Source organism: Eretmochelys imbricata, chromosome 11 (assembly GCF_965152235.1).
Source record: "Eretmochelys imbricata isolate rEreImb1 chromosome 11, rEreImb1.hap1, whole genome shotgun sequence".
Taxonomy (NCBI): Eukaryota; Metazoa; Chordata; order Testudines; family Cheloniidae; genus Eretmochelys; species Eretmochelys imbricata.
The window spans coordinates 38347638-38373101 of NC_135582.1; the positions used below are offsets into that span (position 1 = coordinate 38347638).

Consider the following 25464-nt stretch of genomic DNA (forward strand, 5'->3'; position numbering starts at 1 on the left):
CGAAATAATAAGAACTTAAACCCTGCAGCCCCAGAGTAGTCATCCCTCGTGTAGTAGATCTTTGCAGGTAGATCATTAAAGTGTGAAGTCAATGAGGTTGCAAAGGTGTAACAGAGCAGAAGATGGCCCAATGTGCCTTCAGTTCACAGCTCCATAGTGACAATTACATATACTTTAAAAAGTTATGCAATAGTGTGCTTGAGAAATGATGCCTTCACCCCAAACCCCTCATCTCCAGCCCCATCCCAGAGCCCGCACCCCCAGTTGGACCCCTCACTCCCCGCCCTGCGCCCCAACCCTCTGCGCCAGGCCAGATTCCCCTCCCACCCTCTGAACCCCTCGATTCCAGACCAGAGCACCCTCTTGCACCCCAAACCCCTCTGATCCCATCCCAGAGTCTGCACCCCCATCCAGAGCCCTCACACCCTCCCGCACCCCAACCCTCTGTCCAAACCTGATGCCCATTCCCACACTCTGACCTCCTCATTTCTGGCCCCACCCCAGAGCCTGCACCCCCAGCTGGAGCCCTCACCCCCTCCCACACTCCAGCACCCTAAGCCAGCCCAGTGAAAATGAGTGAGTGAGGGTGGGGAGAGTGAGTGACAGAGGGAGGAGGGATTAAGTGGGCAGGGGTGGGGCCTCACAGAAGGGGCGGGGCCTTGGAGGAGGGCTGTGGCGGGGGAAGGGTGTTTGGTTTTGTGCGAATAGAAAGTTGGCAACCCTAGGTAGAGTACAGGAAGCACTTTTATCACTCCACTATCTAAAGGCATGTCTACATTAGAGCTGGAGGTGGAATTTCCAGCTTGGGTAGACATACCTGCACTAGCTCTGATTTAGGTAACATTCTGAAAATAGCAGTGTGGTTGCAGCTGTATGGGTAGTAGGACAGGTTAGGTTTCCCAAGTATTAACCTGGAATCTCAGACAGGATTGTTCTTGGGGAGGCTAACCTATTGCATTGCCCATGCAGCTGCTGCTACACTGGTATTTTTAGCTTGATGGCTTGATCAAAGCTAGCATGGGCATGTCTACCCATGCTAGAAATGACACCTCCAGCTCCAGTGTAGACATGCTGTCAGTGACAGGTTATAGTTCATATGTGATCTTGGGGATGGTGGGGGATGACCTATGCTTTCTATTGTACAGACCTGTTATAATTCATACATGAAGTTATGGCTATTCCAATATACTGCATGATCCTTCTCGTGGGATTTTACTGATTCCTGAGGAGGATTCAGGCACTGTTCCTACCATGCCTTGCATGTATGGGACTTGATATAGGATTTGCCTTCTCTACTGCAAAGCTATGTGTGTTTTCACATCATTGTAAACATGTAATGTAACTGAAATTTTTCTGTTTTTTTAATCTCCTAAGGGGAAATGATGCAGATTCTGTTAGGGAACGTGGCATAGAAACAGAACAGTACAGCATCTAAGCACTCTGCACACACGCACCGTCACTGCAAAACCACATTGTCCAATGCTGCATTCCAAAGATGCCTAAGCGCTGAAGGACTCTGTGGATTTAGCAAAGTTGCCAAGTTCACCAATGTCTTTTAAAAGTCCCCAATTTATTTCCAAATTATTTTATAATCAACGTATTATATTTGGCAAAGTACCTGTAGAATTGTATCTTAATTCTCAGCATTAAGAAAACAGCAAATTATGTAGGAGCACAAGCACAACAAAACAGAAGGAACTAGGTGCTGACATTGCTTTATTGAAGTTAGAGAGTTTTGTCATTGACTTCAATAGCAGCAGCACGGGGTACTTACTCTGTAAATTTCACTCACTGTGTAAAGCTGTGAGATAAGTGTTGGATCAAACAAATTTTGTAAGAGTTCTTGAGAATATTTGGCAGTGCTTCTGACCGCAGGATTCTTGTGGGCTCTAGTAAATGATCTTTTACCATAAGCACTTTGGGGCAGGAGCTGTCTTTGTCTTTGTACAGTGCCTAGCACAATGGGGTCTTGGTCCTCGACTGGGGCTCCTGTGTTCTACTGCAGTACAAATAATAAATAGGAAAACTTCAGTAATTGTCCAAGAACGTCTGTGTGCCTCTAGTACAGTGGTAAAATGTTATTGTTTCTCTAAGCTGGATTTTATGTTGATTTTTAAATGAGAAAGTTTCCATGCCAGATGAAAAGAACAAAAAACTGAAACACACAGGACACATTAAATAGAAAGGAATGGGTCTTATAAATTAATTGGCAAATACCAAATGCAAGTATGAGGGAGGTGAGTAGCCTTCTTTGAAAGGGAGAATTCTTTGTATTACTTTCAGAGGCCCTGCATTGAAAAACCACATTTTGTCATCTTTCTCACACTGAGTGAGAGAATCTGCGTCAGGTTTGAGCGTTTTCCCAGAGGTATCAGCAAAAATAGCTCTGCAAGCATCCATTTCGGTTGCCTGATATCAAGGTAGATTGAGTCAGATTTGTTTTCTCTCCTCTTCAGCTATTTATGAGTTGGTTGAGTTCAGGATCCTGACACAGGGAAGAAAGGTAAGCAGCAGGATATGGACCCTGGACTTCAGGAAAGCAGGCTTCGACTCCCTCAGGGAACGGATGGGTAGGATCCCCTGGGGGACTAACATGAAGGGGAAAGGAGTCCAGGAGAGCTGGCTGTATTTCAAGGAATCCCTGTTGAGGTTACAGGGACAAACCATCCCGATGTGTCGAAAGAATAGTAAATATGGCAGGCGACCAGCTTGGCTTAACGGTGAAATCCTAGCGGATCTTAAACATAAAAAAGAAGCTTACAAGAAGTGGAAGTTGGACATATGACCAGGGAAGAGTATAAAAATATTGCTCGGGCATGTAGGAATGAAATCAGGAGGGCCAAATCGCACCTGGAGCTGCAGCTAGCGAGAGATGTCAAGAGTAACAAGAAGGGTTTCTTCAGGTATGTTGGCAACAAGAAGAAAGCCAAGGAAAGTGTGGGCCCCTTAATGAATGAGGGAGGCAACCTAGTGACAGAGGATGTGGAAAAAGCTAATGTACTCAATGGTTTTTTTGCCTCTGTCTTCACTAACAAGGTCAGCTCCCAGACTGCTGCGCTGGGCATCACAATATGGGGAGTAGATGGCCAGCCCTCTGTGGAGAAAGAGGTGGTTAGGGACTATTTAGAAAAGCTGGACGTGCACAAGTCCATGGGGCCGGACGAGTTGCATCCGAGAGTGCTAAAGGAATTGGCGGCTGTGATTGCAGAGCCATTGGTCATTATCTTTGAAAACTCGTGGCTAACGGGGGAAGTCCCGGATGACTGGAAAAAGGCTAATGTAGTGCCAATCTTTAAAAAAGGGAAGAAGGAGGATCCTGGGAACTACAGGACAGTCAGCCTCACCTCAGTCCCCGGAAAAATCATGGAGCAGGTCCTCAAAGAATCAATCCTGAAGCACTTACATGAGAGAAGTGATTAGGAACAGTCAGCATGGATTCACCAAGGGAAGGTCATGCCTGACTAATCTAATCGCCTTCTATGATGAGATTACTGGTTCTGTGGATGAAGGAAAAGCAGTGGATGTATTGTTTCTTGACTTTAGCAAAGCTTTTGACACGGTCTCCCACAGTATTCTTGTCAGCAAGTTAAAGAAGTATGGGCTGGATGAATGCACTATAAGGTGGGTAGAAAGTTGGCTAGATTGTCGGGCTCAACGGGTAGTGATCAATGGCTCCATGTCTAGTTGGCAGCCAGTGTCAAGTGGAGTGCCCCAGGGGTCGGTCCTGGGGCCGGTTTTGTTCAATATCTTCATAAATGATCTGGAGGATGGTGTGGATTGCACTCTCAGCAAATTTGCGGATGATACTAAACTGGGAGGAGTGGTAGATACTCTGGAGGGCAGGGATAGGATACAGAGAGACCTAGACAAATTGGAGGATTGGGCCAAAAGAAATCTGATGAGGTTCAATAAGGATAAGTGCAGGGTCCTGCACTTAGGACGGAAGAACCCAATGCACAGCTACAGACTAGGGACCGAATGGCTAGGCAGCAGTTCTGCGGAAAAGGACCTAGGGGTGACAGTGGACGAGAAGCTGGATATGAGTCAGCAGTGTGCCCTTGTTGCCAAGAAGGCCAATGGCATTTTGGGATGTATAAGTAGGGGCATAGCGAGCAGATCGAGGGATGTGATCGTCCCCCTCTATTCGACATTGGTGAGGCCTCATCTGGAGTACTGTGTCCAGTTTTGGGCCCCACACTACAAAAAGGATGTGGATAAATTGGAGAGAGTCCAGCGAAGGGCAACAAAAATGATTAGGGGTCTGGAACACATGACTTATGAGGAGAGGCTGAGAGAACTGGGATTGTTTAGTCTGCAGAAGAGAAGAATGAGGGGGGATTTGATAGCTGCTTTCAACTACCTGAGAGGTGGTTCCAGAGAGGATGGTTCTAGACTATTCTCAGTGGTAGCAGATGACAGAACGAGGAGTAATGGTCTCAAGTTGCAGTGGGGGAGGTTTAGGTTGGATATTAGGAAAAACGTTTTCACTAGGCGGGTTGGTGAAACACTGGAATGCGTTACCTAGGGAGGTGGTAGAATCTCCTTCCTTAGAAGTTTTTAAGGGCAGGCTTGACAAAGCACTGGCTGGGATGATTTAGTTGGGGATTGGTCCTGCTTTGAGCAGGGGGTTGGACTAGATGACCTCCTGGGGTCCCTACCAACCCTGATATTCTATGATTCATTGCCAGAACAGAAGAGCATTGTTATAAGGTTTTTTCCCGCATCTTGTGCAAGTAGTTCTCTTAGCATCTTGTTCATTGCCAAGAGCTGATATGCCTGATAAAGGTTTTCTGTGCAAAGAGAGAGAGATGATGGTGTGATAAGGGATTTCACCTTTGTTGCCTTGTTTGATGATGTGACAGTTAGTAGACTAAGGCTTTCCCGCCCTGAGGCAGAGCACGGTGGAGGAGAAGGAGGGCATGGTGCAGCGGATAAACCAAAGGCCCATGGCACATTCTGGCTGGCAGGACAGAATAACTCACAGAAGCCTGAGCACATTGCACGCTGGGATGCTCCAAATGGGTGTTTCCCAGTTCCTGCTGTCCGCTCTGCGTAGGGTTGAAAAATAATCTCTGGCAATGGCTGGAAATATTGGCATGGGGAAATGTTTGTGCCATTTGACCAGCTACCACCAGTGTCTGGTTTGAACAGTAAGAATATTGGACTAGATTCTGTCACTTGCTCTGCTCCTTATTGCACCGCTGTAGCAGTATAGAGGGAGCAGAAAGCCACCGGATCTCTGAAGCAGGGGAGACCCTGGTGCACAGAGAGCTGGAAAAGCTGCTCCTTCACCCCGTTATTACTCCCTAGTATGTCAATGAAGGGTGGGGGAGGTATAGCGTATGGCACTTTGGCTGCTCTAATTGCATGGTAGCTAGCATAAAATTGGCCCAGAAATCAGCAAGCCTCAACTGGCTCCCTTGTGGCCCATTTCCATCCCTCTCAGATGTGCCCAGCTGAGAATCTGGCCCGCTGTTTTATTTCTTAAAGCTCAAACCTTAAGTAACAGTCACTGGCAAAGCACACTGCACATTCAGAACTCCAAATGTTTTCCCTGCATGTCTGGGGAGGGGTGGTTAGGATAGTGGAGATGGCGTTTAGATGTGTTACAGAGGGTTTACTTTAGTATATTCAGTGGATATTTATTCGAGTGGGATGAGAACTCCATTATTCTGTCCTTAGCTTTGCTATTGTGAAAGCTAGCTTGTGAAATGGCAGCCTGGACAACAGGGTGGACAATCACTGAGACTCTTCAACCTGAACTAAACAGATAAAGGCAGGGACAGGAACAAGGATTTTCAGGAGGCTGGGTCTGACCCCCATCCACCATAAAATGTAATAGGAACCATTTTGCTGTAAGGATGGTTTGTAGTGAAGTCAGCAGCCCTTTGCCTTACGGCATAGTCCAGACCTGGACTTCAAGATACCCAGTGTCTACGCTATATATTGTAATACACTAGGGAGTACATACTGCCTTTAGTTAGTGGGAGAGCTAGAGTTGAAGAGAGAAGTACATAAGGTCTGTTGATGTCCAGCAGCTTGTATAAAAGAATCACCTTTATATTCTCTACAGGCGTGTCCTGACTCTCTACAGGCAATTATGGATGCTACATGTGCTTTGTTACTTTAGGGGTTGAATTATGTCTATACTGTACCTTTGGATCATGCTAATATACTGAACTGTATTCAGGTTGTACTGTAACAGTGTTCATATTTCTTATGAATTCCTGCCTTCTCTCCAAACTGGATTATTTAGAATTCCTAATTCCTTGAATTTTTCTGCTTAGGTGATGCAATAGTAAATACTGTTAATAAGTTTAATTAACTCCTGTGTAGATCCTGTGAAGACACTATCTCTTAATGTTATCACTGCACATTAAGCAATGTTATAATAAATTAACTATATGGATTTTTCCCTTGTGGTTTGTGTGCACTCATCATTGCTTTATGGTATGGAAATTAAATAATCCTTTCTTAAATTCTAGTTAATGTGAACATTGGTTTAAAATTAGGTTGAGGAAGTCTGCTCAGGCTGAAATGTAACAGTTTAGCATGCTACAAGGGGAGGGCTGAACAGACAGTACTAGCTGTATTTCTCAATATCTGTGTGTCTTTGCACTGGCTTGTGATAAATTTTTCAAGAGGTTATGCATTTTCTGTGGCATGCTGTACACCCTCCTCTCTGACTGAAATCACCCGCCCCCCTTGGTGCTGTGAGTGTAAAGGCCTGTAGATGGGCATGGAATTATCAAAAGGAGCCGTTTGGTATTCTGGGATGGCTCTTGTTCTCTTCTGTTGGAGCTGTTCCACTTTGTATAAATCATTAAATATTCAGTGGAACAGGCACTGGAATCTGGGCTCCCCACATCCTGGTGAGTGGCCTAACTACAGGGATATGGAGTCACTCCTTTTTTGTGGGCCCAGTGACTCTCTAAGTATTTTATACAAAGTGGAATAGCTTTAACAGGAGTGAGTAAGAGAAAGAAATGCCCCAGAATAGCTAACAGCCCACTGGGAGGGAAGTGACCTGAGATCAGATCCTTACTCCAGTGTGAGGATTTGACCTGAGTTCAATCCTTACTCCAGTGTGAAGATGTCTCCTACATCTTAAGGGAGTGCCCTTACCACTGAGTTGTTGGGCATAAGAGGGGCATTACTCCCCCTCTTGTGAATCCAGCTCTTTATTTTCTTTGCTGGTGTTAAAAGTGCCTAAAATTGAAACATTACATTGTTTCATTTGACCCAAAAAAACAATTTTCCAACTTTTTTGATTTGCCTAAATCTGTGCAAAGACACGGGGCACAACTTCTATTGGGGACCTGTGTATTACATAGCAGAGTAGTTTCCCACAATGTTTAATATTTGTTTCCTTCTGAGTTTTTGACTATCCCATGTTAATATATCTTACAGTAATATGCTTTCATGCTCTTTAGAGAAAGCTAAGATGTGAGTATTTTCTTCTGATGTAACTGTTTTATAAACTGAATTGGGAGTTTACAATAGAGGTATAGATATTTCTGTTTCTGAATTTTCATTTTTTGTTTCATGATTAAGAGCTGAAAGTTGTAAACCAACTGAGCTGAAGATAATGCCTGCTGAAAGCTGCATTTGTACAGCTGTCTATCAAAACATCAGTATAACAAGGATCTCCATTCATACCGCCACAGAGAATAGATTTTTTTGACTGACAGAACAGTTTGTGGTATATGGAGATAACATTGCATGTATATCCAGAATAACAAAGTGACTGACAGTGGAAGATTGTTAGAAAGTCTGTTGCTTGCCTATTCTAAACCTGAATCACTGACAAACTCACTGAGCTGACAGACTTGAAGACTGTTGATGGAGAGCCTTCTAATACTGTAATTTATTCTGTAAGGCCACATTCTGTCTTCATTTATACCTATGCGGCTTCTTTAATTCCACTTCACTGACAACATTCAAGTTGTGGACTGAAGACGGAATCTGACCAAATACCTGAAGAAGAACTCTATGGGGCTCAAAAGCTTGTCTCTGATCCAATGAAAGATATTACCTCACCCACCTTGTCTCGCCAATATTTGGCAAGTCAGACTAATGTTTTGCACTTTGACGCCTTGAGACCCAAGAAGTCAGGGTCAGTGAATTCTGAAAAAGGTGCAAATACAGAATATTTTGTTAGATTCCAGAATGAATTTGGTGTAGAATCTCCAAGGGATTTAGGGATTGAAAGTAATGGATCAATTTATGTAAACAAAGTTACTCAAATGAATGATCTTCTAGAATCAACCCTTTAAAACATGATGAAAATTTGTGGCTACAGGCTATGAAATATTTTCAATACAAGATACTGCAGAAATGATATTTGGAAGTATTTAATGCCCATTCCTCAAATCAGTTACTTGTGCTCAATTACTTGGATACTTTAAAATGAATGAGTAAGGCTTGGCTGTCTGGTGTTTCTTGGTAGATTTCCTGGTGTTCTGGCCTGTTAAGTTTTATTCTCACGCTACCCTGAGGGCACTACTTTTTCATGAAACCTGCTATAGAAATCTCTTATTACTGTTTCTTTTGTAGTTTGCTTGAAATCTTGAGGGCTAAGGCACATGCTCATTTTCTTAAAAATCAAATCTGAGGCAGCGTGACAGTTATTTGTCTTCATCTGTTCAAGTAAATGTACATGTGATTTTTCCCTTGGTAAATCAAAACAAAGGGACAACAGATCGTGGACATAATGCAGGGGAATAGACGGAGTAAATGCAGTCCTCCAGAATAGATGAAGAAAATAAATTGAAGAGCGAACAGAGACAATGAAATTAAATTTTTTTTTTAAGGAACAAAAAACCTATTGTGTTACAGATGAACATGAAAAAAGGGTTGTGATTGCTACAGGAATGTTATGCAATCATGAATGGGAGAAGAGATGGTCTGTGTGCGTGCAGATGAGACGTGTTCCTTTAATCAGTCTTGCCATAAAGACATATGGCCTACAGTAGGAGGAAAAGTTAGAGAACTCCTGGTCCAGGGTACTAGAAAGAGCTCCTTGCTGCACACACAGAGAGTGAAGTCCAGGGAACGTTGAAAGATTCATGGGCTTGTGTAACTTTTGTGCAATGAGCATCACTAAAGGTGAAGCCAGTCCTATCAATCAGAATGTAAAGATGACTGCATGGCAATTAAGTCTGTGTTTTCTAGGCACTCATCCCATGAGTTTTCCAGATGCGAGTGCATCTTTGTAGAGTTATATTTGGTTAGACTAATGGATCTCTGAGACCTTATCAAAGGTTTACTTCATGTTGACCTTGAAGTTTATTGCCAGACTAGTTATATAACCATTAAACCATCCAGGGCAACATAACATAGAAAGAACTATGAAAACACCTATTAAACAGTACATCTTTCCTGGTGTAATTATACAAACATGCTGTATTATTTATAACACTGCATTGCTTTAGATCATTTAGTGCTGGGGTTTTTTTTTTCTTTTCATTTTTCTGCACTACTAAATTTTGCTCTTAATATTTTCAGAGCTGCATTTGCATGTTGAGAATGAAGATGTAGGACAGTAGTGGTCCTGAATGGTGCTGTAACATTAAATATTAAATAACTGTTTAAAACATCAGCCCAGAGGAAAGTCATAAGTCAGCCAAACTTTAAACCATAAAATGTAATAGGAAGGCAAAGACGGTTTCTCAATATATAGTGTCTGCTCCTTTGCATGCTTTAAAAGAAATCAATCTTTCTGCAGTAGGGTTACTTCTTCAAATCACTTCAGCTGTCTAAGAAGCCGCCCTAGTGCATGAACCTGTTTACCATTTGCAGGAACATGCCAATCCAAATCAGCAGAGCTACTTTCGCTTTAGTGGCTTGAGAGGTGTGATGGGGAATATTTATCAACTCTCTGTGCATCTAGTAGTAGCTAACCAGGCTCAACAAAATACAGCAATATATCCTAAGAGAAGCTTTGGGATGCCAAAAGAATTGGATGGATGGAGCGCTTGGCATCAGTGATATTGTCACACTTGTAATATCATACCATACAAAGCTAACTTGGTTAGAAAGAACAGAGGTAGGCAAGACTTTAGGAGACAGCACATGATGTCCAGAGAGACAGATGCACTTTCTGAATGGGTTCTGAACCTGTGGAAGAGAGATGTTATCATTCTCTTCTACAGAATAATTAGGTTTCTAAACACCTCTTTTAAAAGATGTGCTATATAGATTTGTGCTGTGTCCTGAAGGACACTGAGATGTTGCATACTAAGGGGTACAAGAATACATAAATACTTTCCTTTTCCAAGTGGCAATTGCTGTAATTGGCACAGGGATGTGGGACTGTGATTAGGAAGAGAGGTGGCCTATGAGACAAACACTCTGCTAAAATATTGTCCACACGATGGAAATGGCTTGATATGGCCCTAAATATGCTCCAAACGGTTAAGGGTATATCCTTTAAACTGGTTTGTTATTTTGATTTCGCGTTTAGATAAGAGTTTGATTTCTTAATCAAATCGGCCAATTGACAAGAAAGCTAATACCCCAAACCAAAGTTGCTTAACTCTCCAGCTGGGGATACAAATTGCAAAATACACTATATTGGAACATATACACCACCAGCTTCTAAAGCACTTGTGGAAGAAGCTGCATGTTTCAGCATGTGTCTTGTCTTATTTTTGGTAGCGAGGCAAACAACCTTCCTGTCTCAGAAACAAACCAGTGGAAAGGATTTACTGATAAGAGATCTCTGCTTTGATGTTCTGTTCTCGGTAGCTGGGTGAATAGTCCGTTAAAGTTAATAGGAGACCTGCCTATGTACAAGAGGGAGAAAACAGAATGCCAAATGAGTGCTGCCAGGTGGATCAGAATGAGGAATTTTGTGCAAAGGTTAAGTTCTGTAGTATCAAAAATTCCAAAATTAAAAAGATGCTAATTTTTGATTTGTGTCAGCATTACACTTTGATAATACTCATAAGCTTCTTAATTCTCTTGTTGGTGCATGTTAAAGTTAGCAAATTATTTTTATTACTCATGGTGTGGTAGGTGAAATATTTCCTTATTTATTGATAGAAAAAATGTGAAGTATAACAGACGGGTTATGAAGCTGGTGGAGGGACAGGGGTTGTTGTGAGAGTTAGAAGGAGTCAAATATAAGGAAGGATTTGAAGGAAGAACAGGGCTGGAAATGGGAAGCAGTTCTGAGCTTTGGGAACAACATGATAGTATGTGAATCTGGGAGTGGGAGGAGTTGGAGGGGAACAATGAGTGGAGAGAAAATTGGGAGGAGAAAAAAGGGAAATAGAGAAAATGAGAACACAAGTGTAAGAAGTGAGAATGTGTAAGTTACTGGCGAATGTGTTACAATTGACAGAGGACAGGAGTCTGTTACAGCCCCAGCTAAAGAGCCTTGGCTCTTTCATATAGCCTGTAGCAGCTAGCTTTGGAGGTCCTTGGTTCACTCCCCAGTACGTCAGCCAAGATAGCAGTCATCATATAAGTGGGGTCTCATCCAGGATTCAAACAGCTATGGGCCTCAAAGGCCGAGTATGAACCTCATTTGAGGAGGGGGAGTATGTAACCCATCAGTGAGTGTGTGTTACAGGCCCCTCTCTGTGCCTGATACACAGAGGATATGAGTTGTTACAGCCCCCAGCTACATAGGCATGTGATGAAGAAGGCAACTGACATTATGTAAAGGCTTGACAATGAGATGAGAAGTATCTGGTATTAAATCAAGAGGATAAACTCTCAGTATGCAACCTACATGGTTGCCAGTCAAGTAGGCTCATTTCACTTCTTACTGCTGTAAATCAGGACTGCTACCACAATGAAACTGGTGCATGTGAGAAGAGAATTAGGCTTGGTGGTGAAATCTGGCCCCCTTTGAAGTCAATGGGAATTTTGCCACTGACTTCAGTGAGGTCAGGATTTAACCCAGTATCTTCACACCAGGCAAAGAGCAAACCAGATGATAGACAAAATGTTTTTTCAAAACAGGGGCACACTTTTATTTATAAATGGAAGTTTATATTATTTATAAAGGGTTTATAAACAGGTGTTATAAACATATTACAGACATGGGTATTATGTATTTTTGGATGGTTATAAGCACATCAATATAGAGTTTTATAGATGGTTATAAGTAGCCTGTTGACCTGATAGACTCTAGCACCCTATAACAATTAACTATTTATTAAAACACCTAATAATTTAAACCTTTACAAACTCTTTATCAATAGTGTGAGCAAAGCCAGCTTAGGGCTTCGGTTCACAGAGACAGTGACTGATGCAGGGTTTGGTAACATCTGTGTACTATCTATGTTTGACACCAACAAACAGTCATAATGACAGAACTTAAACACAAGGCTGCTTTTTTACCCTCTAACAGAACCAAGAAAACCCATTTCTCCTGTGTCAGATGACTTGCAAAATGTTTTTGATGCATCCATTCACAGTCTGCAGCCCATACAACACCTCAGTTTGCAGAGCCATAAAACATTTGCCTTTGTCCGGCAAAATGTGTAATGAATTGCAAGAATTGAGCCAATTATTTGTTATGAACCAGCCCTAATGACGTAGCTCATTTATAAAAAGTCATTTCCGCCTCCAAACATATCTTTCTTGGAAAAACCCTTCAGGTTCCCTTGTTCTGCTATTGGTCGATAATTTAAGGTATAACACCACTGGCAATCTTTTTGGAGTCCTGTTCCACCCCCGCCCCTCCTCTGCAATACAGACCTTTAGTATATTCCCAGAAATTGTTTAATCTGTCATGGAATTGGTGACCCATTTAGAGCAAACTAACTTTCAAGTTAACTACGAGAGCATCCATAGACCTACTTCAGGCTGGCTTCATTATGGATTGGTAACAATGCTAACACTCCCCGGCATGGGCTACCCTCATCATGGGTCATGGCACAGTGGGAGAGAATGTTACTGCTACTCTCTTTTCCACACCATGGCCCGACAGGGAGGGGGTTATAATCTGCTTGAAGTACAGAGCTGACTCAGATTACTTCCTCTGTTGAGCAAGATAAGAAACCAGGCACAGAACTGAATCATAATTCAATCACTGGCCTGCTCCTGGGGCAGCACAGCTACGTGCAGCCTCTTGCTCAGGGCTAGTGGTAAATCCACAACTTAGTTACTGATGGGTCTGTCAGCTGACACACTGATCATGTCTTTTCCAGTTTTAAGACTGTTTGTAGGAAAAGTGCTAATATCAGGTTGCTGTCCGTATATTCTTCAGGCTACAGTGGTTCATAGACCTCACTTTAAACCATCTCCGCTATAGATTGAATGGAGATTTTTAGAGTGCTCAGTATATATTAATTATATTTAACACACATGTAGTATTAATAATTGTATTTATTTAGATTTAATAAGACAGATATCAATTAAATACCAACTGATTAGTAAGGTCATTGATGTTTGCTGACTGTATAGTAGACCGTGCAGCAGTTAAGCTTCACTGAATACTGTATGTTAATTGTTAGTCAATTGATTATTTAAGTAGCTAAACCAGTTACATTATTTTTCTTTCAAACCTAAATGAATTCAGGTTATTAACATTGATATTATTAATTATATAACTAATATGAATGTGTCTACCCCGACAGTGGTCTCAAGTGTTTTTACTGTTAATTGAAACAATAAACCAATGTAGGACTATACATAAATGGTGTGAGAGAGCCTATGAGCTTTATGTAGGGGATCAAGATTTCATCCTTGGTGCTAAACCAGGGAAAATTTCCTTTGAAAGCTGCCTGACATGGAGTAACAGAAAACCTTTTGCAGTTCTGTTTCACATGTTCGGAGAACAAGCTTAAGACATTCTTCTACTAAAGCTAACGGAGTAATTTACTGCAAAAGTTGATTGATGCAGATTCTGCCAGTCTTTGAAACAATTTTTCTTTCTAACAACTTGTGCAGCCCTATAGGTTGTTGAATAACTCACTGTGAATAGGTTTCAGAGTAGCAGCCGTGTTAGTCTGTATCCGCAAAAAGAAAAGGAGTACTTGTGGCACGTCTCTAAGGTGCCACAAGTACTTTTTTTCTTTTCACTGTGAATAGAATTTATCATGAATTCTGGTGCCTGGTTTTGTGTAATAAGAATATAGGTGAGGTCCTTGCACCACTAAAGTCAGAGGGATTTTTGTGCTGTCTTTCATTAGACTTCAGGATGATTCAGTGTTCTGTCTTCAAAATAATGGGCCCCATGAAAAACGTGGTGCGCATTCACAACTGGAAGTCAGTGTTTCTGGATTTGCACATCTGAGGGTAAAAAGTTTTCTTTCTCTGCAGTGGCTGCTGCAGCAACATGCGGCAGTCACAGGTTTCCTTGGCCTTCTGCAGGGCTAAGCAAAAGAAGCCTCCTTGGAGAACTGTGTGAATGGTGGAGCCCCAGAGGTCAACCATTTAAAACTTCACCTTGAACATATATCAGAAGTCTATGAATCGCTTGAAGGAGAGGCTTTTTCAGCCTCCGTGGAGTAGCGTGGCTTTCATACACAAGGTGCACAGGAATTTTATGAACTTTGCCTTGAGAAAAAATGCAACAAAGATCATTTTGGGAGGGGTTGTTACAGCAGACAGCTATCACTGAAAGGAAGTTATTGTAACTGCTCAGATTTGGTATGAGAGTGAGAGGGGGCTGGGCAGTGGAGGAAGGGGAAGGGTGTCAGCAGTAATATTTTCCATGGAGTAAAACATGATAGCTATGAATTATTCCCTTTGATTGATTGATTTTTGCATTGGCAAAGTCTTGCAAACTCCACCACATGAATTGCATGACTTGGCAGTTATGGAGCAGGGTTCACTGTCCCAGGACCTGGCTCATGAGGAAATTTACATTCCTTCATCTTGCTATCCTGGCTATTTTCTGCCCGCACATGATTTGAAGACTTTCTAATACCAGAGGTGACATTCTTTATCCGAATCCTCAGTTTGTGCAATAGTTTCTGGGGAATGTGGCAACATGAAAGATACACACTATGTTGCTGGTAGTACCGAGCTTGTGGGAGGACCAATATTTGTGTAATACCAATTAAGCAATTTCATCTCTGCAGCTCCTGTATCTTACAGATGAACAAGAGGCTGCTTCTGTTCAGCTAGACTAGTCACATTTTGAATCTCACTGACATTTTAACAGACACTTTCTGCCCAATTTATCCTTCATTATATTTTTGTAAACTAGATCTGATCTTTCCTTTTAGTTGCTTGTATGCTGGTAGCCTGAACTCCCCTTAAACAAAGCAATGTGCCTTCCCTAGAATCATTTCTCCAAAAATGCACTAAAATGCTTCTGGGGCAATTAACAGCAACCAAACAATTTTACTGAGCAGACAGAAGACAATAAATAGTACATTTTACTAGAGATGTTTCATGCTCCAGTATCCGCTAGCTCTTTCCTCCAGTACATGTTTGTATCACTTGTTAATGACACTCAGGATTTTTTAAACATAAATATTTTTTTAAAATTCTATTTTAATATTAAAGTGACATCCTATATCAAGGCCTAAACTACTTATAAGCAATTAATAATTTAAATTAAATACAAAAATACTTAGCAGTACATATCTGCTGCCATGTTTTAAAGAAAGTCAAATCCCTGAACAGCTGGAAGCAACTGGAGCCTGTTTATTGAAAGACCAGCTTTTGGTGAAAGTAGCCTCTTCTGCAGGTAGAGAGAATATTTTCTTCATTTCAGCTACTTCAGTTCAATGTCTAGTTCATTCAAAGTTAAGAAACCAATGGGGAGCTGATAAAGACTTGTTTTCTTTTTCTAAACTATGAATAAAAACTAGGTGTGAGAGAATGAGATCTACAAGGTTCTAAAATCTTGAAAGACACGCTTACCAGAAGTAATCAGTTCATTACCTACATAAAATACTTCATTTAATAAACCAGTTTTAAATTCAAACACATTTTGATAAACTTTAAGTTTTTTTATGTATCCAGCACTATAAAAGTAGATTTAACAAAAATTGTTTGTTATTGAGTTTAAATTCCAATCCAAATAACACTTGACACAAAACACAAGTAAAAATGTAATCATTTAGTAAATTCACCATGTGCTAACTTAATAAAAAATGTGAAAATTAGAAATCTGAATAAATGTAACAAACTATATAATTACTTAAGTAAATGTGAATGGATATATTGTATCTTCCCAGTTAGCAAAAAGAAGCACCAAAATTAATGTAAAGGCTGTATTTAGTCATAAATAACATGTTTTAATGATTACTAACCAATGAGAATCAACCTTTCCTTACGAAAATAACTAAAAAGTACAAATACAAAACAGCATTTAAATCAAGGTTTCCTTCTTGCCAATTTAAATTATGATTAAAATCCAGTGATTTAAATTAGTCCAAGCTGAGCCCAAATTATTTGTCACAAGGTGGTCCCACCTTAAGGGCCCTTCTGCAGCAGGCCGAGGCACAACCAGTATACCTTCCTCAGTTTTCCTCCTTTAGAGTCCCCAGTAACTCCATGACAACTCTCCTATCTAATAATACCTTTCTGGGTGTTGGTTTATTATGAAAACAGAATTCAAAATAGTCTATAAAGTCCCCAAACATACTCCATTTCTAGTACCCAGTGTATATAGTCCTTAAAATTCCACATCCTATAGTCCATCGACACAGCACATACCACCCGCTCGTGTCTTCCACCTTATCTGGGCTCTTATCTGATCCTCTCCTGTACCTTTACCAGAAAAACCACCCTAGCCCTTCCATCTGGAGTGCAATCCCACTCTTCCCCATGGGACCACCCTGGCTCTCAGCGCTCTGCCACCTACTGGCTCCCTCTCTCTGGCATGGAGGTGTCAGTGAGCAAGCCCCTCCACTGCTCCCCTCCTTTCAGCTCTCTCCAGCCCTTGGCTTTGGCTGTCCGGCTTAGAAGCCAGCAGGCAACTGTCTCATCTGCTCATTGGCCTTCAGCCCTCTCCAACTCTGGCTTTTTGGCTTGGGGAGGTCACCCAGCAAAACTCTCTGCTGCTCTTCAGCCTTCCCCCAGGAACCATCTACAGCTTCCTTAAAGGATCTCCTGCAGTTTCCTTGTGTCCAGTAGCTCTCACCTGCCCTTTTTCTGATTGAACCATGCATCTCTCCTCTGCCCTTTTCCTGACTGACTGACTCTGTTGTTGTGCTCTGCCACTTATATGGCCTAGTTGCCTTCTCTTAAAGCTCAGTTAGGAGATAGCTGACAAGTCACAGGTGCAGTGGCCTCTTTCCTCTTAGAGGGCCACTGTCACCCTATGACACTATGCCTGCTGTAAGCATCACTAACTGAAAAGCCACTGGTGTTTACCTCTGTAGCAGGGTGGCTACCCTGCTCCTAAAATAGAAGGGGTTAAAAGCAGCCCTGCAGAAGGCTGTGGCTGGGGATGGCTAACTGGGGAAGCAGCTGCAGCTGGGCCATGCCCCAATCAGGCCCCAGCTGGCCTGTATAAAAAGGCTGTGAGCCCAGAGACCCAAGGGTCTCTTTCCAGGCTAGGAGAGAGCAGGGCCTGGCTGCCTGCCTGGCAGGGTACTGAGGGTGGTAGAGTGCTGGGGAAGGAGCAGGCTGAGCGGAAGTGCTCCAGGCTGGCAACTCCCTAGGCTGTAAGGCCTGGTCCACGGCCCATAGAGGTACTGGGAGGTGGAAGGCAACCAGTCCGAACACCCTTGCCTATGATGAGCCTTTACACTGCAGTCTGCCCCAGGGAGTGGGGCTTGGTGATGACTGGCAGTAGCTCAGACTGAAGCAAGGTGGGGACAGTGGGTTGGGGGTTCCCCAGGAAGGGGAGACCCAGAGGCAGCGTGTGGGGGTACTGCCAGGGGGCAGAACCCCAGAGAAAGGGGCACCGAGGTCGATGAGGGACACGGGGGCCAGAGCTGTGCGGATCACCGGCCTGTAGAGGGTGGTCCATGCTGGAAAAGAGCTAATTCCTAATGACCAGCAGGAGGCGCCGCAGGGGTGAGTCCGCTCCTTTACAACCTCCCATGTGTGTAGCCACACCTGCCCCCCTGGGTATCCAGCAATTTTCTCCAGAAGTTATGTTGTGTTGCCCAGATCTCCATCCACTTCCCAGTGACTTGTATTTTCTGACACTGGGGTCCTAGGCCCTGGGGTCAGCAGATAATCAGTCACAGGTCCATTCTGGCTGGCTTCCTTCCTTCCTAATTTTGTCTCTGGCTGGATTGGATCTGTTTGGCTCTGTCCTCTGTTGGGTCTGGCACCCGCCTCCTAGGCAGATGGTGTCTGGTTCAGGCTGATTTACCTTTACATCGTTAGGTGGGTCAGGCTCCCCTGGTGCAGCTGGGACTTTGGTTGGGCTTTCTGTTGCATCTCAGGCTTGGTCTACACTACCAACTTATGTCGCTGTAACTGCATCGCTCAGGGGGGTTGAAAATCCACCCCTGAGCAACGCAGTTATTCCAACCTAACACCCAGTGTAGACAGCACTATGTTAATGGGTGGGCTTCTCCTGTCCATATAGCTACCACCTTTCGGGGAGATGGAATACTTATGCCAGTGGGAGAAGTTCTCCCATCGGCGTAGGTGGCGTCTTCACTAAGCACTACAGCTGCACTAGTGCAGCCCTCAACCCCAGGTTCTAATCTGTGCTTTCCCTGCCTTTCCCTAAGAAGCCCCCGAGAGACAGACTTGCTGTGTCAAGGTTATGGGGGACTGGAAAAGTTAGTAACATTCTTTAATTAGGAGCTTCTATATCATATAAGTAATAATAACAAAACCTTTGGGGAGTAGCCAACTGTATGTGGATTTGCAGGTGTGATTATCAACTGTTCACCTGAGACGTTTGGGGGGAAAAGCCATTCCCTACCCCAGGAGCTAGTAGTTAGAGCCCATTACAGAGCTCCAGTCTCACTTGGGTGATGCTGTTCCCTACAGCAGGGCACATTTTTATAATCTAACAAACCTCATATTTTAGTTGCTGAAAACATAAAATACTCTTTTGTTAGTGCTGAGCTATGAGAAGGGCAAGTAGTTTTAAAAGCACTGTTGGGAGGTATTTATGTCTTCCCTAGTTGCTTGCACTGGTCTGACAACAGGGAAGGTTTTATCCTATGTATTAAGTTTAAAATGAAAATAAAAGCTCTTTGAACATAAGGAAATCAGCCAGAATTTGGTGCTTTAATAGTTTCTTTGTAGGCAAAGACCCAATCTTGCAATCCTCACTCAGGCAAAACTCCCTGCAGCTTGGGCCAAAGAAAGCAAATATATCCTAAAGAACTTAATTGCATAAAAAGACAGAATACTAGGGCTTTGATTCAGGAAAGCACTTAGGCACGTGCTTAACTTTAGGCAAGTGCTTGATTCCCATTTATTTCAGCAAGACTTAAGCATGTCCTCAAGAACTTTGCTGAATCAAAGCCCTAGTGACTAGAAACAATCTTCTGAATGAAAAGAATTTATGTTGATTGGTTGTTGTGCATTAAACTTGTGTTGTAATGGGAGATTAGATGTTGTGCTGCAAAATATGTAAACTTAATATCATAGAGTCAATCTATTTTACCTTTTGCAGGTGGAGATTTACATTTTACCTTTATATATTTACCTATGGAGTCCGTTTCCTGAAAAAGGTAGGAACTCTCATTATTGTATTGTGCTTTTATAACTGGCTACAACTCTGTTTAAAGTTATATGTATGTACAATATATAGCAATGGTTTAGAAAATCATCAGTCACCACTAAGAAAGATATGCTTTATGTTTGAATTACAAAGTAAGTTGCAATTGGTACTTTGCAGCGAACTCTTGAAGCTACTACTTTTTAAACAAAAAAGAAAAGAGCTTCAGAAAAACCGTTTTAATGCCCAAAAGGTTGCTGTAACAACATCCCTGGTTTCCCAATAGATGTTAGGCTGCTCATGGATGTATTTATGCTTAAAGCATGATTATATTTACACTGTCCTCATGCTGGGCCCTGTGTTCTCCTGTGTGGAAATAACCCATGTAGGAGAGAGGAATCTCCAGGAAGTTTACTATGGATTCTTTGATCAGAAATGAATGGTTGCTCTCAACCGCACTTCACAAGGGAAGCCCAGGGAATTCTGCTCCCTTAACCCCGGCACAGGAGGTAATGAGCATGGTCATGGAGTCTGTTGCAGTATTCCCTGCTCTGTTTTATTGCAAGTCTTGTGACATTTCGTATGTTTTCTTAAAGTCCCAGATGCTGGAATTGGGAGACTTCATGAAAATCTCAGCTTTCATTTAAAACAAAGTACAGTTCTAACCTTCATGGTTTGGAGAAAAGCTTGAAAGCATCGTAAAGTCTTAAAAGCCAGAGGGCAAATGAAAAGATCGTTCTTTCTATTTCTTTCCATGCTGCTTAAGCCAACCTCCATGATTTTTTGAAGTCTGCCTCATGAGGTTGGAATGCTTGAGACGGCAATACAGCAGATATGCACACTCTAAAAGGCATATGGCCAAGCAGGGTGAGAACATGGCCGTCTCCTCAGCCATTTGTCTGAGGCCAGCACTAATAGGAATATATGCTGCATCTCCAACAAGGAGGAGAAAGAGCTGCTCCTAAGTAAACTTACCTTGTGTTCCTGAACTGGGGCACTGTGCAGGCAAAAAGCTTCCAGTTAATGGTCTGAAATTCTACTTTCCCACCCTCTTCCATGGCTGTGGCATCAAAAGCCAAAACAGGTGATGATGAATGCTGTCATGGTGAATAATGCAAGGGAATGTTCCATGACTGGTTTCTATTGTCTTAGTAGGATATGGTTGATATAGTGCTTGCTTCAGAGGGCTGAACTTTGCTTGGAGTTGTTCTGTTACTGTAGTAAGAGTGATGTGATGCTGAGGAATGAGAAGTGGACCCTGTTTTTATCCCTGGATCTATTACTTTGAAATTTTTCCAGCTCACAAGATATTGTCTACAAGGAACATAATAGTATGTGAGGCAACGTTTCTGAGCCTATACTATAATATTGTGAAGCAGGGTGGATTGATTTTTAAATCAAAGTGATTTAAAACACTGATTTAAAAAAAATAATTTAAATCAGCAAACAGGAAATCTTGATTTAAATAACTGATTTTAATCTTGTTTTGAATCTGTTGTTTTTATATGCCTAAAGGAAGGTTTATTCTCATTGGTTGGTAACCATTACAATATGTTGATTTGCAACTAACTAAAGCCTTTACACTAAATTTGGTGGTACTTTTTGCTAACCAGGAAGATTCCCTCTATTTATATACATTTATTTAAGTAATGTTATAGCTTAATAAACATTTATTCCAATTTTTATTAGAAAATGGTGGATGATGCATTTCTTAATTTTTTTACTCCAGATTTGTGTCAAGCTGCATTTGGATGGAAATTGGAATTCAATTAAAAATGCACAAGAACAACTTTTTAAAATTATTATTATTAGTTAAAACTACTTTAAATGTGCTGGGTACTTAAGAAAAAAAAGGTAAATTAATCAAAATATGTTTCGCGTTTAAAACTAACTGGATCGTCGGGCTCAACGGGTAGTGATCAATGGCTCCATGTCTAGTTGGCAGCCAGTATCAAGCAGAGTGCCCCAAGTGTTGGTCATGGGGCCGGTTATGTTCAGTATCTTCATTAATCATCTGGAGGATGGCGTGGACTGCACCTCGGAAAGTTTGCAGATGACACTAAACTGGAAGGAGAGGTAGATACTCTGGAGGGTAGGGATAGGATACAGAGGGACCTAGACAAATTAGAGGATTGGGCCAAAAGAAATCTGATGAGGTTCAACAAGGACAAGTGCAGAGTCCTGACCTTAGGACGGAAGAATCCCATGCACCGCTACAGACTAGGGACCGAATGACTCAGCAGCAGTTCTGCAGAAAAAGACCTAGGGGTTACAGTGGACGAGAAGCAGGATATGAGTCAACAGTGTGCCCTTGTTGCCAAGAAGGCTAACGGCATTTTGGGATGTATAAGTAGGGGCATTGCCACCAGATTGAGGGACGTGATCGTTCCCTTCTGTTCGACATTGGTGAGGCCTTATCTGGAGTACTCTGTCCAGTTTTGGGCCCCACACTACAATTAGGATGTAGAAAAATTGGAGAGCGTCCAGCGGAGGGCAACAAAAATGATTAGGGGACTAGAGGAGAGGCTGAGGAAACTGGGATTGTTTAGTCTGTGGAAGAGAAGAATGAGGGGGGATTTGATAACTGCTTTCAACTACCTGAAAGGGGGTTCCAAAGAGGATGGATCTAGACTGTTCTCAGTGATAGCAGATGACAGAACGAGGAGTAATGGTCTCAAGTTGCAGTGGGGGAGGTTTAGGTTGGATATTAGGAAAAACTTTTTCACTAGGAGGGTGGTGAAGCACTGGAATGCGTTACCTAGGGAGGTGGTGGAATATTCTTCCTTTGAGGTTTTTAAGGTCAGGCTTGACAAAGCCCTGGCTGGAATAATTTAGTTGGGGATTGGTCCTGCTTTGTGCAGGGGGTTGGACTAGATGACCTCCTGAGGTCCCTTCCAACCCTGGTATTCTATGATTCTGTGAACTGATTTATTAAACACAGGAAGGATTAACTGTAGTTCACGAATTGATGGATTGTTTCCGATTAGCATGAACTAGATTTTCAAATGTATTTAGGTACTTAAAGATGTAGATAGGCGCTTAACCTGGTTTGGTGTTCACTCATGCTGAAATCAATGGGAGTTAGGTACTTAACCTACTTAGGTATTTTTGAAAATCCCATGAGCCAGCTATCTGCATCTTTAGGTGCCTAAATGTCTTTGAAAATCTGGCCCCGCATCCTTCAGGTTTTTAGAATTACTAGAGTTCATCCCCTCCCATCTGGTTTTTATTCAGAGATTCCAAGAGGAAAACAAGCTTTCCTGCTTTTTTTACTGTCAATCAGTTTCGCGCCTTTGAGTGATCTAGTCCAAATGAAGAAAATAATCTTTCTCTCTGCACCTGATAGTTAAACTGAACCAAAAGTAATTAAGGCAAAAGCTCTTCTGCACCACAGAAAATGAAAGTACTTACATTTGGGAAAATTAAAATACCAGCATTCTCTCCAGGGTAAAGACTGAAACGAATATACTTACTGAAGCATTATGTGACATTGTAATATATTTATAAAGTTTGAGTGGACCTCAACAGTTAAAGATGTTTTCCCCTAATTCTCTAAATAAGCAAAAAGCAGCACCCATTAACTTATTAAAATTTGGGGAAGGTTCATTAATGCAGCATATTTTTATTTATTTACTTAGATGTTTTTAATAGGTTATTATAAGTTTACAATTTAACAGAGATTATCATAATTTCAAATTTAATTTTAAACAGATTTGCTTTTAAAAGGAGAAGTATATTTAAATACAAAAATCTGATTTACATAAAATCAGATTTATTTTTTATTTTAAATCTATATCAGTCAACCCTGTTGTGAAGACAGCTCTGTGTCAACTTGGGGTACAGCCACTGTATGTATTCTAATGATCTGATTGTAGACCCTGTACTCATAATGGTGAATAGTAACTCATGAGAATAGTTCCATCGAGCAATTGGACCCTAAGGGGCTGATCTAAATTTACTGAAATCAATTAAGAGTCCCGTTGACTTCGGTGAGCCTTCGCGCTGGCCCTAAGTGAACAGAACTATGATTGTCATTGGATTTAAATGGTGTAACTTATATCAACCCCCTTTAATGTATATTGTCAACCCGAGGAACTAAAACAAAGTGATGGAATTTATTGATCATTCACACTGATCAAAGCCTGTGTTGTCTCTATGTAGGAATGAGATTTGGGTTTGCAAAGAATGAAATTCAGATATTGGAATCCCAAGCCATAATACTTTTTTCCTTGAACTTCGCTTTCAGCCCTTTCAGCTTCATCATAATACTGAGGTAGATAATCTGGTTGTTTTTGTTCTGCTTTTTTCTTAGTGAACGAACTGCAAGATTCACTTAATTCTTCGTTTATAAAGTTAAAGAACAAAGTTGGGCTTAATAAAATCTCTTCTGTGTCCCACAGATGGATCCTCCCTTCTGGAAAAGCCATTTCTCTCAGAGAGGGTGTTTTTCTTTGTGCTTACTGAGCATCAGTTTTCCAGTGCCAGAGTAGAGATGTGCAGCCTGTTAAGTAATAAAATCTACTTAGGCTTAAGCCCCATATATGTGGGCCAGCAGGCTGGAGAAGCCGGGAGTGTGTATATACCCAGATACATCAAAACCCCCAAATGACATTGACATGAATGGCTCATGACTGAGCGTGCCAACCTCAGGGCAGACTGTCAAGAAGCAGGGCAGAGACTCCAAACTGGTCTATAATTAGATTTCCCCAACCCAATAAAAAGAGTGAACTCCTAAAGCACTATAACAATCTTGCCATGGAGTCACAGACAGTCCCCTTGGGCATTCCAGTCTCTCTTGCCACCCAGGCAAGCTGGATTTAGCGATAAATGGTTGCGATACACAAAAGATCACAAAAGATTCAGGTTGCTCCCAGTCCCAGAAGACCAGTCACTTACCCCAAGTCAATTTATACCTTAGATCTCACACTAACGACAACATTTGTAACCAGTCCTATAGTAAACTTCTCTACTGGTAAGTATTTATTAACTAAGAAAAGAAATGAGAGAGTTATTACAAGCTTAAAGCAGGTAAGCATATATACACAAATAAATTACAACCTATGGTTTCAAAAGGTGACAGTTGTAGTAATCTGTCAACTCTGAATGTCTTTTAGGACTAACCCAGTTTGACCTTGGGGATCTCTGCTTCTGTTTCATAGCACTGGCCCTGTGAGACTCTGAACAGCAAAAGATGAAAAATTTTCTTGTCAGCCATTTTTATTTCCTTCTTCCAGCATTCAGGCTGATGGAACAAACCCTTTGGCACACAGCCTCTTCGTGGGCATGAGCGGGAAGTTAACAGTCTTTGTTCTGTGATGTCCCACAATGGCTCATTTAGTTTTGATAGATCTTTCTGATAGGCAGGAGACAATGCCTGCTGAGTGGGTTCACAGTTTCAGAGAAAATATTTGTACAGTTACAAAGCAAAAAGTTAAATATTCCTTTATAGCATGTGATACAGATATAAGTGAGATTAATGAATGCAGCAATTTACATGTATTTCATAAAGTCTAAATACCTTGTTATAAATTCAATATCCATCTTAACCATACTAACACAGAGGTGAAACAGACTGGTTTTCAGCAATAAATTTCAGTGCTCAGCTGAGGTCTAAAGCCTCAGCAAGAGCTGGCACCTTGTCTGCCAGCATCACAGACATAATTCCAGCAAAGATTTATACAAGCTCATCAGGTTGACAACTACAACATCCTATGGGATGGAACATGCCACCAGTATATCACCAAGTTTTACACGTTCATTTGACTCTTTAAAATCCAAACAAATGCTTAATTTGTAAACCATTTGGGATTCATCAGATCTGACTTTTCAATACATGCTGTACTTTTCTTTCAAATATCCACAGTATTATTAAAATAGAGTATAACCTTTGAAACTGCATTCAAGTGCTT

General features: G+C 41.7%; 1 protein-coding gene across 1 annotated transcript in view; it reads left to right on the plus strand.

Annotated features, from left to right (window-relative positions):
- Positions 1-25464, plus strand: part of CERS6 (ceramide synthase 6) — a 212720-nt gene that overhangs the window by 89029 nt on the left and 98227 nt on the right. Inside the window, exon 4 of the mRNA XM_077830060.1 lies at positions 19511-19568. Within this exon, the coding sequence (XP_077686186.1) occupies positions 19511-19568 (58 nt within the window). The remainder of the gene's footprint in view (positions 1-19510; positions 19569-25464) is intronic.